This window comes from Saccopteryx leptura, chromosome 7 (genome assembly GCF_036850995.1).
Source record: "Saccopteryx leptura isolate mSacLep1 chromosome 7, mSacLep1_pri_phased_curated, whole genome shotgun sequence".
In the NCBI taxonomy this organism is placed as follows: Eukaryota; Metazoa; Chordata; class Mammalia; order Chiroptera; family Emballonuridae; genus Saccopteryx; species Saccopteryx leptura.
In genome coordinates, this window is record NC_089509.1 from 1,328,425 (window position 1) to 1,341,348 (window position 12,924).

General features: G+C 39.6%; 1 protein-coding gene across 2 annotated transcripts in view; it reads left to right on the top strand.

Moving 5' to 3' along the window:
* MAP3K2 (mitogen-activated protein kinase kinase kinase 2) overlaps nucleotides 1–12,924 on the top strand; it is a 98,230-nt gene that overhangs the window by 29,742 nt on the left and 55,564 nt on the right. For both annotated transcript variants that reach the window (XM_066345973.1, XM_066345974.1), the window contains exon 2: nucleotides 8,581–8,645. In XM_066345973.1, the coding sequence (XP_066202070.1) occupies nucleotides 8,642–8,645 (4 nt within the window). In that variant the 5' untranslated portion in view covers nucleotides 8,581–8,641. The remainder of the gene's footprint in view (nucleotides 1–8,580; nucleotides 8,646–12,924) is intronic.

A 12,924-nucleotide genomic window follows, 5' to 3' on the forward strand; every position in this document is an offset into this window, starting at 1 on the left:
AAGAGTTGTATAAATTGAGCTTTCCATTTAGGTCTTTGCTCCATTTTGAATTGGTTTTCACATATTGTGTGAGATTGGGGTCTAACTTTATATTTTGGCATGTTAATATCTAGTCCAGTACTATTTATTGAATTCTTTATTTATATCCTGGCACCCTTATGAAAAATCATTTGGCCATAGATATTTGAATTTATTTTTGGAATCCCATTTCTATTCCACTAGTCTAGATTCTTATGTCATTAACCCCACTGTTTTTGATTGCTATAACTTTTTAGTAAAATTTGAAATCAGAAAGCGTGAATCCTCCCAAGTTTTTTTCCTCCAGTATTTGAGGTTTTTATCTCTATATATGTAAATTAAGGATCAGCTTTTCCATTTCCGCCAAAAAGAAAAAAGCCATTGGAATTTTGATACAGATTACATTGAATCTGGAGATCGCTTAGAGAGTATTGCTGTCTGAAAAGTATTCTTTCAATCCATGAGCCTAGTATGTCTTTCCATATATTGAGATCTGTTTCTAAATAAGAGTGGCAAGACTGGACTAACTACCTTGTCTGTTTTTAATATTAGAGGGCATGCTTTCACAATTAGGTATGATGTTAGCTGTGGTGGATGCCCTTTACCAACCTGAGGAAATTTCTTTCTATTCATAGTATTCAAGTATTAAAAGGCAGTTGTATTTAGGCATGTGCATTTTCTATGTCTATTGAGATGATATTGTTTTTGTCGTTTATTAATGTGGTTTACTACATTGATTTTTGTATGCTGAACCTACCTTGCTTTTGTGGGTTATATCTCACATGTATTGTGTATAATCCTTTTTTTTATGTTCCAGATTAGTTTTGCTGGTATTTCATTGAGGATTTTTGTATCTATGTTCACAACGGTATTATTGAACTGTAGTTTTTCTCTTGTAATGTCGCTTTCGTTTGGTTATAAGAATACTACTGGCTTCAGTATTCTCTTTTTAAAAAAATATAGTTGGTGGTATCTGGTCAGGGGCTTATTTGTGGAAAGTTTTAAAAAAATTTCTATTTCAAACTTTTTTTATATATAATTCTATAGTTTCTAGTAATTTGTTTCATCTAGGTGGTCTAATTTGTTAACATAGTTGTTTATACTATTTTATAATTTTTTTTTTCTGTAAGGTTGGTAATAATACTACTTCTTTAATTCCTCAGTTTATTATTTGTCTTTACTTTTTTTTCTTGGTTAGTCTAGCTAGAAGTTTGTGGATTTTATTGATCTTTTCAGCAAACCATTTTTTTTTGTTTCATTGATCTTTAAAATTTTCTATTTTTTATTTTACAGTTTCATTTTCACTTTAATTTTATTGTTCATTTTCCTTTGGGTTCAGAACATTCTTCTTGATTCATTGTCATAAGGTAGAAGTTTAGGTTACTGAGTTGAGATCTTGTTTTTTAATATGAACTTTTACAGTTATATATTTCTAAGTTGTACGTTAGGTGCATCCAGTAAGTTTCAGTATGTTTTGTTTTAATTTTTATTTATCTCAAAGTATTTTTTAATTTTCCTTTTGACTTGTTTTTTTATTGTTGTTTGTTTGTTTTCTTGTATTTTTCTGAAGTGAGAAGCAGGAAGGCAGATAGACTCCTCCATGCGCCCAACCGGGATCCACCTGGCATGCCCACCAGGGGCGGTGCTCTGCCCATCTGGGGTGTTGCTCTGTTGCAACTGGAGCCATTCTAGCACCTGAGGCGGAGGCCATGGAGCTTTCCTCAGTGTCCGGGCCAACTTTGCTCCCATGAAGCCTTGGCTGTGGGAGGGGAAGAGAGAAAGGAGAGGGGGAAGGGGGGATGCAGATGGGCACTTCTCTTGTGTGCCCTGGTCAGGAATCAAACCCAGGACTTTATTACGCCAGGCCAATGCTCTACCACTGAGCCAACTGGTAACCAATGACTTGTTTTTTGACATTGGTTCTTGAGGAGAGTGTTTTTAATTTTCACATATTTGTGAATTCTTCACAATTCTTCTGTTATTAATTTATAATTTCATTACAGTTGTCAGGGAACATACTTCATATGACTTCAGCCCATTTGTAATTACTGTGATTAGTTTTATTGCCTTAACTTTTGGTGTCTGGGAAAAATGTATTCCTTGCATTTGAGAAGAATATGTTTCCAACTATTATTTTAAATTGTCTACTTTTATATCTATCATTTTTTTCTTTACATATTTGAAAGTGTTATGTACATACATATTTATAATTACTGTATCTTGTTGATGAGTTGGCCTTTTAATTATAAATATTTTTCTTTGTCTCTAATAACAATTTTATACTGTGTTCTATTTTATCTGCTATTATCACAGCCACTCCCAAGTATCTCATTGGCACTGTTTGCATGGTCTGTTTTTCCCCAGCTTTTTATTTTCAGCATATTTGTCTTTGAAGTTAAAGTCTTTCTGTTATAGTTGGATCATGTTTTTAAAATTTATTCTGCTACTCTCTGTCTTCTGAATGATTTGTACATTTCATTTCTATTTAATATAATTACAAATAAGGTAGGATTACATCTATCATTTCTTATTTTATTTTCTTTGTTTTGTGTTTTTTGTTCCTTTCTTCATTACTGCCTTCTTTTGTGTTAGGTATTTTTAGTGTGCTATGTTCTCTTATTTTTTTTGCTGTTTAAAAATTATACTTTTTAATGGTTGACCTGTGGTTAAAATTAAGGTGTCAGATAAAACAATGTATTTTGACTCAATATCAGCTTACACAGTGGTGTACAGTCTTCTTTTTATATAATTTCATCTTGCCTCTTCCCTTTGTGCTGTTATTGTTGTACAAATTGTATCTTTATGTATTGTATGCCCAACAACACAATTATGATTATTGCTTTATGCAGTTTCTTTAAATTTGTGTATTAGTTTCCTGTTGCTGCTTGTGTAGAAAAGAGTTAACGTAGCAGGCCTCACTGCTTATCAGAACGAACTACCAGTGAGGTTCACCCTTGACTTTCATCTGAGAACTTGGATTTCAGAAGGGTTCTCTCACCTGCATAACTGCTAAGCATGGCTTACTATGCTTCTGTTGTACAAACAATATAGTTTATGCTGAACACTAATTTTTTGTCTGGGAATCTGAAATTTTGGTATGTGCTAGGCATAAGGTGTCTATATAATCAGCCCCTATATTTTGAGTTCTTTGGGTTCCTCTAGCAAGTCATTGAAACTGGATGGTCTTAAATACTCCCTAAATACTGCTGTAACAGATTCCGACAAATTTGGTGGCTTAAAACAACTTATTATCTTACAGTTTTGGAAGAAATCTGAAATGAGTTTTAGTGGGCTAAAATCAAGGTACCAGCATTGGTGTGTTCTTTCAGGAAGTTCTAGAGGAGAATTCATTTTCTTGCTTTTTCCACTTTCTGGAAGCTTTCTTCATTCATCCACTTATGGCCACCTTGAATGTTGGTGGTCCATGCCAGGAGGTTTACATTGGATTCAGGCAGACAGTAGAGGAACTGTGGAGCTGGAAAGTATTGGGCCATTCCCATTTAATAGATTCCCACAACAGTGGACGAGCTAACAGGCAGGGAAAAACTGCTTCTCATGGCAGCAAGCAAATGAACAGCAAAATGGCCCCTCGTAGTGATGGGCAAGCAATTGGCAGTCTTCCCTGAGGGCAAGCCCCTTAGCCTTATGTAGGCTATACACATGCAGCTCTGCCACATGCGTATGCACTAATCATGCAAAGGGCAAGCAAGCAAGCCTAATGTAGCTGTTTTTCCTAAATTCCACGACTTTAGGGTTGCTTGCCTTGAAATCTATGTGATAGGTATCTTCCGTAATGGTTCCTGTGTGAGGAGTGAAGTCCATTACATCACAGAAATAGTACAAACTATAGCAACCAAGTTACACAAGCTATACCAATAATGACAGTAATTACAAAGGTGCTTTTCACAATTTCTCTCTGAGGACTCTTTCCAGGGAGTTAACCGGAGGCCCACGTCTAGCCCCCTACCCCATGGTGTCAACAAGGCCACCCATTGTAGGTGGGGGGGTTTGTACAGTCCCAGGCCATGTCCATTGAAGAAAATGTTCTTGGTGCATCTCTGCAACTAGATGGGAGCAGCCGCATGGTGCAAGAGGGCCTCCACAGGTGCTGAGCCCCCTGTCAGGGTCTCATACTGTCCACACGTGGCATGTTCATCCAGCGAGGGAGCTAGTCTCCCCCCCCCCCCCCCCCCGTTGTAGTCCCTGCTTCAAGAGTTCATTACATTGCTCAATGATCAGTCCATGATAGACAACAGCCCAGTTGTCTGTGCAAATCACCAAAGTTGAAGGTTCATTACAGGCAACTAACCATACATCTCTTTATTAACAGACCTCAATGCTTTTCCATAAGCACTCTGTCCATTGCCACATGCCCCTTCCAAATCCCTTGGAGACCAGGTCCTGGTGGCAAAATGAGTTTAAGGCATTATATACTAGCTTGCTTGCTTGCTTGCTTTAAATACATTTTGTAAATTAAGACAAAATGGTTCTTTTTAATGAATGATGCAAGATGTAATTTAAACACATTTAAGGCCTGTGCTGTTCTCTTAGCTGAACCTTGCAGCTATGCAACATGAGCTTCAGCTATTTTTTTGGTAGCTGCGGGGCAACCTGCATCTCCCCGCTTTTTCAGAGGCTGGAACCTCTGTTTTGGTTCAAGCTGCTGCCAAAGCTCTAATAGGCCTCTATTAGACCTGCTATTTAATTTCTGTCTGCTTCAGAGGCAATTAAATCTACCCATATCTGTGTTTGGGTAACCTCTACCAGCCCATTTCTCTTGTTAGTTGGAAGGTCAGCATGGGCAGCAGCCCACACAGCCTTATGGTGCTGTGCTGCCTTCACCTCCCCCAAATCTGCCACCATCTGTTAATGGGGTGCCCTGGATAGGGGCTCAACATAGCTACTAGTGACCCCAAAACAGCTAACGGTATGCTACAGAGAATAAGGTCCCTCATTTCTGCTGTGAATACTTTCTTATTTGGCCCACAGGATCTCAGGTTGAAAGCAGCATTCCTCATACCCAGTTTCTTAAGGATCTGCTGCAGTTTAGTATATAACTGCCACTGACCCAGTGCTCCTGGCAAGTCTCCAGCATTCTGCCAGATCGTATGAATGGCAGCCATCACCCATTCTGACAGGGTATGATTTCCTTGGTTGTCATGGCAGTTTTGAAGGCGCTGCCTTGAGGAGTGCATGGTAATGGCAGCTAATTTCTCCATCTCTGCTCCATAGAGCACAATACCATCCACCCCTACATCCTACAACTGCAGCAACCAAGCTGCCAGATAGTTGGTGGGTTTCTGTCTAAATTTTTTTTTTTTTTTTTTTTTTAAATTTTTTTTATTTATTCATTTCAGAGAGGAGAGGGAGAGACACAGAGAGAGAAGGGGGGGAGGAGCTGGAAGCATCAACTTCCATATGTGCCTTGACCAGGCAAGCCCAGGATTTCGAACCAGCAACCTCAGCATTTCCAGGTCGACGCTTCATCCACTGCGCCACCACAAGTCAGGCTCTGTCTAAATTTTGCCCCTAACTCTATATCAACTCTGTATGGGTATAGGGCCCAACCACAGAGTGAGTTCTCCACTACTTGCAGAGGGTGTTGTGTCTGCCCCTATGGCACTCTTGGCTGATCAGTTTTTACTTTTTGGGTGACCACTGGCTGGTTTCTTGAGTCTGCCGATGGAAGTTTCAGCTCAAACCTCCTCTTCCTCAGAGGAGTTGGAAATGCCTGCTACCTGCCACCAACTCAGAGTCACTTTGCCTACACGAATGCAGCTCCTTCTTCAGCACCCATTTCAGCTCTTGTGGCTTCCAGCTCTCAGCCTAACACTGAAACTCAGGCTCTTGAACCTGTAGCTGTGTCTCTAACAACTGCTTATGCCAGTGTTCAGCTTCTTGGGCAAACTGGAGCTCTCAAACTCGGGTGGCCTCTTGCATAGAGCTTTCAGTTTCTTTTTGCAGGGCTGTAAAAAACACCCAGCCCAAGACCCCCAACAAGGTAACTACAGGGAACCATGTGCTTAAGATTGCTACCCCTCTATCCCACCATTCAGGGGTGTTGGTGGCTCCATACTGATCTGATCCGAATCCTGCCCACTATGCCAGATGTAATGCTGGTGACCAAGGCCAGGCAGGTCACATTGGATTCAGGGAGACAGTAGAGGAACTGTGGAGCCGGAAAGCATTGGGCCATACCCATTTAATAGATTCTCTCAGTGGCAGATGAGCAAACAGGCAGGGGAAAACGCTTCTCATGGCAGCAGGCAAATGAACAGCAAAACGGCCCCTTGCAGTGGTGGGCGAGCGCTCAGCAATTTGCCCTGGCGGCAAGTGCCTGTAGCCTTACATAGACTAAACACATGTGGCTCTGCCATGTGCTCATGTGTTAATCATGCAAAGTGCAAGCAACCAAGTGTAACACAGCTTTTCCCCTACACCAGGTGTCCCCAAACTACGGCCCGCGGGCCGCAATGCGGCCCCCTGAGGCCATTTATCCAGCCCCCACTGCACTTCTGGAAGGGGCACCTCTTTCTTGGTGGTCAGTGAGAGGACCACTGTATTTGGCAGCCCTCCAATGGTCTGAGGGACAGTGAACTGGCCCCCTGTGTAAAAAGTTTGGAGACCCCTGCTACACCATGCCATTCCATTTGCAAAGCTAACAGTGACTAGGCACGTCTTTGTTATGCAGCATGACTCAAACACTCAACTTTCCTTATTGTTCCTGTCATAAGGTCCACTATGATTATGTGCGGTTCAACCAAATAATCCAGGTTAATCTTCACATCTTTAATTACTTTTTTTAGCAAGAGAGACAGGGACAGAGAGGGACAGACAGGTGGGAAGGGAAGAGATGAGGAGCATCAGTTCTTTGTTGCAGCACCTTCGTTCATTGATTGCTTTCTCATGTGCCTTGACGGGGGCGGGGGGGGGGGGCTTCAGCAGAGCAAGTGACCCCATGCTCAAGCCAGAGTCTATGAGGTCATGTCTATACTCCGATGCTCAAGCCAGTGACTCTGCACTCAAGCTGGTGAGCCCCGTGCTCAAGCTGGATGAGCCTGTGCTCAAGCCAGATGAGTCTGTGGTTAAGCTGGAGACCTTGGGGTTTTGAATGTGGGTCTTCTGCTCCCCAGTCCGATGCTCTATCCACTGTGCCACCACCTGATCAGGCATGATTTCTTTATTTTCCTGTATATGGAATCATGCTGTCCTTGTATGACTCATGAATTTTCTTGAAAACTGGACATTTTAAATATAGCATGCCACCTTGGAAATCAGATTCTCCTCCCTTCCCAATTATTTTTGTTTGTTTATTCTTATTTATTCATATAGTGGTTTTAAGAACTAAATTTTTAAAGTCCATATTTTTTGTTGTGTGTGGTGACTGAAGACTGCTCAATTAGTTTAATTATTAATTAGAGATTTCCTTAGATGCCTAGAACCAATAAGTCTCACAGGCTTTTTTGAGAGGTTCTCTGGTGTGTGTTGGGGCTGGCCTTCAGCATTCTTCTAGGCATTCACAATTCCATTTATGTCAATTTACTGCTGTGCAGAGCCTCAAGGTTAGCCAGAGGTGAAAGCCTCAGGACCTTCCTAGGCCTTTCTTCAGTATGCAACAGCCTGGACATTTCTGTGACTTCTAGCTACCTAGGAATCTGTTGGAGCTTCTCAAAGGTTTCTATTGACATCTCGTTCCTCAGCTTTTCTTAAAAAAATTTTTTTCTTAACATTGTTTTGCCCCCAACTGTTTTCCCCTTCCTTAGACAGTTGAAATAATATAGTAATTTCCTGATTGGTTTTTAACAAATACCCCAAGCTTTTTGCACTGGAAGAGCTTTGAGTTGGGTTAAATAAAGATAGCCTTTCAAATGGGGTCTACCATCCTACTACTGGAGAGGTCAGTTAGATAATGACAATTTTGGGAGAATTGGACTTTGAAGGCATTCCTGCCCCATTCTGTCCTCTCCCATGGCTTCCCTGCTGCTCGTTTTCATGGTGACTGTAGACTGTTGGTTTACCTTGTTGCTCTAGCGCTGGGAGTAGAGGACAGGGGGATGGGAATAGGAACCCTCAGAAACACCACAAGCCTCCCTCTTTGTATTGAGTTACTTACATGCTGCCTAGATGGGTGCAAGCCTTTGGTTATAGAGTTCTGAAAAAGCTGATTGTGATAATTTTTTCTTTTATGGAAGAGATACGTTTTGTAGGTCTTTACTGTTTTTGTTGATGCTCTCTCTTTTGTCTCTAAACATTACTTTTTTACTTACTTTATGTCTGCCATTGTCCTGTAGGAATTTGACTTGACTAGATTATCTCAAAATTTTTGACTCTCAAAAATTATTTTTTTAGCGTAGATAGGCAAAAGCCTGAAAAACACTGAGTTAAACTTAATATAAAATAATAATGATTTTTTTGGTTCATTCTCAGTAATTGAGTGGGAAAATTAAGGAACTCCTCAGCAAAATGTATAAAGTATTAATATTGTATGTTTCTCATTGATGTTTTTTATACTGCCTCTTCTGTTTCTTCTCATTATTGTTTGTTTTTTACCTCGTAACGCAGTAAAGAATGCTGATGGAAGAACCATTTCCCTAATTTTCAGACTGTTGAGCTGGTTGCCATAATGGGTGAGTTCAAACTAAAAGAATTTTCTGTCTATAATCAAAGGATAAAATAAGAGAGAAAAAGCTTTCTCTGTGTGCATGATACACTTGCAGCCACTATGGGAAACAGTATGGAGGTTCCTCAAAACATTAAAAATGTAACTACCTAACGACCAGAGATTTACTTTTGGATAATATACTGAAGAAACTCAAAACACTAATTCAAAAGAATATTTGCCCCACTATATTCATTGCATTATTTACAATAGCCAAACTATGAAAGCATTCTAAGTGCGCATCAGTAAATGAGTGGGTAAAAAGACACACATACACACACACACACACACACACACACACACACACACACACACGAAATATTACTCAGCCATAAAAAGGAATGACATGTTACCATTTGTGACAGCATGGATGGACCTAGAGCGTATAGTGCTGAGTGAAATAGGTCAAAGACAAGTACTGTACCATATAATTTTACTTATGTGTAGAATCTAACGAACAGTATAAGTGAACAAAGAGAGACTCGTAGATACAAAGAACAGACTGATGGTTGTCAGGAGGGGGTTTGGGGTACTGGGTGAAAAAGGTGAGGAAGTGAGAAGTACAGATTGGCAGTTACAGATTAGGCACATTGCTGTAGGGATGTAAAGTACATCACAGGGAATATAGTTAACAGTAGTGTAATAATGATGTATGGTGTCAGGTGGGTACTGGAAACATCAGGGGGAACACTGTGTAATGTATATGATTATCTATAATCATTGTGCTGCACACCTTTAAAACAAAATAATGAATGTAAAATGTAATTGAAAATAATTAAAAAGATAAAGATGTAAGGTGTAATAGATTTTCACTCAAAGCATGTCTTATATTAATTGTTACAGTTTTGGAATGACTATTTTATGCAGGACATTGAAAGGGCATTAAAAATAAACTATTAAGATGGATTTTCTTAGAGTCTGATGGCCAGAGAGATTACTTGATAAATAAACTGACTTTTAAGGATTAAATAAATGCTGAGGAATTGTTGTAATTACCCAACAGTGTAATGATATGGACTATAGAAAAGCTGCCTTAAAATAATAAATCAAAATATTATAATGGAATAGAGCAACAAATCATTGGCACTCAGATAGGATATATTTTGCAACTCTTGTGGATATCCTATGGTATCATAATGTTTATGGACAAGGAGGCTAAAGAATGGGAATGGATTGTGGGTGTTCAGTTTACCTATCAGTTTTTCTTCTTTACCTCTTTTCTGTATTCCTTGGGTTTGAGGTTTCCAGTGTAAGTCAGGGATTGAACAGGGAAACACTAGACGGAGATAAGGGGTAAATGGCCCACCCAAGCTAAGTTTTTAAACTCAGATTGTTAGTATCTTAACTCTGACGTATATTTGCCCATGTTTGTCGTAGTCACACTTTTCCTGCTACTTGCTTAACAAATGTATATTCACTCTTTTTTTTTTTTTTTTTTTTTTTTTTACAGAGACAGAGAGTCAGAGAAAGGGACAGATGGGGACAGATAGGAATGGAGAGAGATGAGAAGCATCAATCATTAGTTTCTCGTTGCGACACCTTAGTTGTTCATTGATTGCTTTCTCATATGTGCCTTGACCATGGGGGCTTCAGCAGATTGAGTAACACCTTGCTCAAGCCAGTGACCTTGGGTCCAAGCTGGTGAGCTTTGCTCTCAACCAGATGAGCTCGCGCTAAAGCTGGTGAGCTCGGGGTCTCGAACCTGGGTCCTCCACATCCCAGTATGATGCTCTATCCACTGCGCCACCGCCTGGTCAGGCTGTATATTCACTCTTATGTGTATGTATATAACATGATATGGGCCAAAGAGCTCAGCTTCATCCATGTTCTGTAATGGCAGCACTAGTGCATTTTCAGAGTGTTTACTTATGAATGTGCGTAAGGTGAAGTGCCCCCCTTCTACTCTTAAATTGCTCCTCCACTTGTTCTTTGTAACCATGAATGTGCAGTGCCATCATGTGGTCCAAATTCTCCACTTTGGTCAACTTCAAATTGAAAATCCTTTTATTGAACTTATATCAACTTTTCATTTTGGTTTTTCTTACTTGAAATCTAAGCTGTATTAATCAAATTAATTTCTACCATATTTCTCAAATAATACTTCCCCATAGTAAACAACAAAGCAAAGAACAACCATTGCTTAAATGTATATCAAAGTAGTCATTGAAAAACATGAATATTTTATAGTGTGACTCACAGATATTTGAATCTTTTATTGGAGATGTTCTATAATTATTTTTTAAGTACAATGAATAAGCATATACAGTATGTAATTAAAGTTGTCTAATAAAATATTTTATTTGAAATTATTTTACAAATATTTTGTTTTTGTGCTCAACTAAATGTCCTTTCAGCATGTGTCAGAAACCAACTGCTTTCTCTGTGTGACTGTTCGTCAGACTGTGGGATCCTCTGGGCATCCTTACTGCCTATTGAATCAATGCATGACCCTTATGACATTTATAACTGTCTCACTTGCTTAGTACCTGTGACCATAACAGAGATTCTTTTTTTTTTAAGTCTTTTTAAATTTATTCATTCTAGGGAAAGGATAGAGAGAGAGAGAGAGAGAGAGAGAGAGAGAGAGAGAGAGAGAGGGAGAGGGAGAGAGAAAGAGAAAGGGGAGGAGCAGGAAGCATCAATTCCCATATGTGCCTCGACCAGGCTATTCCAGGGTTTCGAACTGGTGACCTCAGCATTCCAGGTCAACGCTTTATCCACTGCATCACCACAGGTCACAGAGATTCTTAATAAAATAGTTTAAGAATTATTAGAATACTGCTCCTGGTGTATCTCAGTTTATCACTTTGCTTGATCTTTTGAGGATTTGTTAGCTTACATCTTGTTAGCTTCCAGAAAGTAAGTTTTCTTCTGGGTGTTTATCTACTGTGTGATTCTTTTTCAAGCTAGAAGAAGAAGGAACTCAATTAAATTGCTCTTTATAGTAATCATCTCTCTAAGAAGTGACTTTTATTCCAGTGGTCCTCTTCACTTTAGTACATGTACAATAGAAAATAATAGTAGTGTACTCTTTTTTTTTAAAACATGGAAATCAGTATATATAAATGTGAAAAGAGATTTAAGCTAAAGCCTTCCCAGGCATGCATGTATTTTCGCATGGTAATATTTATCATGTGAAAATGCCTAAATTCAAGTGTTTTAAGTTTTTTCAAAAGAAGAAAATAATAAACATATAGATATATTTAAGTATTAGAATTCCCTTTACCCAATGCTGAAGTAAGGATCTTACATTTCTCAAGAGGGTTACATCAGATAAATTTATTCCAGTAGAGTCATCCTCAGGTAATTTTTTTCTAAGGGAAGTATATTTATCAATAAATGATATAGTCTGGCTTGGCTGCAAGAACAGTGCACACATAGTGATTATATTATACCCACTGGCTCAGTTACTCTTTGGCTAAGCTAACATAATGAAATTTTAATTTAAAAAGGTTACTTATAAAATTTTTACCTAAACCTGGAATTTCTTAGTAAAACCCTTGGAGCTATTAATCTTAATTTTAATATGCAAATAATTTCACTACAGAACAGAATATTTTGAGTGTCTCAAGAAATGAATACATTAGAGAAGTCAGCTATTTGTGTGTTTGGGAGATGGATGAAGCCATTGAATTGCCACTTTTTTTTTTTTTTAACAGAGACAGAGAGTCAGAGAGAAGAATAGATAGGGACAGACAGACAGGAATGGAGAGAGATGAGAAGCATCAATCATCAGTTTTTCATTGTGACACCTTAGTTCATTGATTGCTTTCTCATATGTGCCTTGACCACAGGCCTTCAGCAGACCGAGCTCCTTGCTGAAGCCAGCGACCTTGGATCCAAGCTGGTGAGCTTTGCTCAAACCAGATGAGCCCACACTCAAGCTGGCGACCTCAGGGTCTCGAACCTGGGTCCTCCTCATCCCAGTCTGACTCTCTGTCCACTGAGCCACCGCCTGGTTAGGCGCCACTTTTTTTTTTTGTAATCTTAGAGGAGGGGAGGAGGGGAGGCATGGAGAGACTCCCACATGCGCCCCATTTGGGATCCACCCAGCTATCCCACTAGGGGGCGATGCTCTGCCCATCTGGGGCCCTTGATCCATTGCAACTGGAGCCATTTTTTTTAGCGTCTGAGGCAGAGGCCATGGAGCCATCCTCAGCGCCTGGGGCCAACTCTCTCTAATCGAGCCTTGGCTGCAGGAGGGGAGGAAAAGAAAGAGAGAGAGAAGGAAAGAAAGAAGCGAGAGG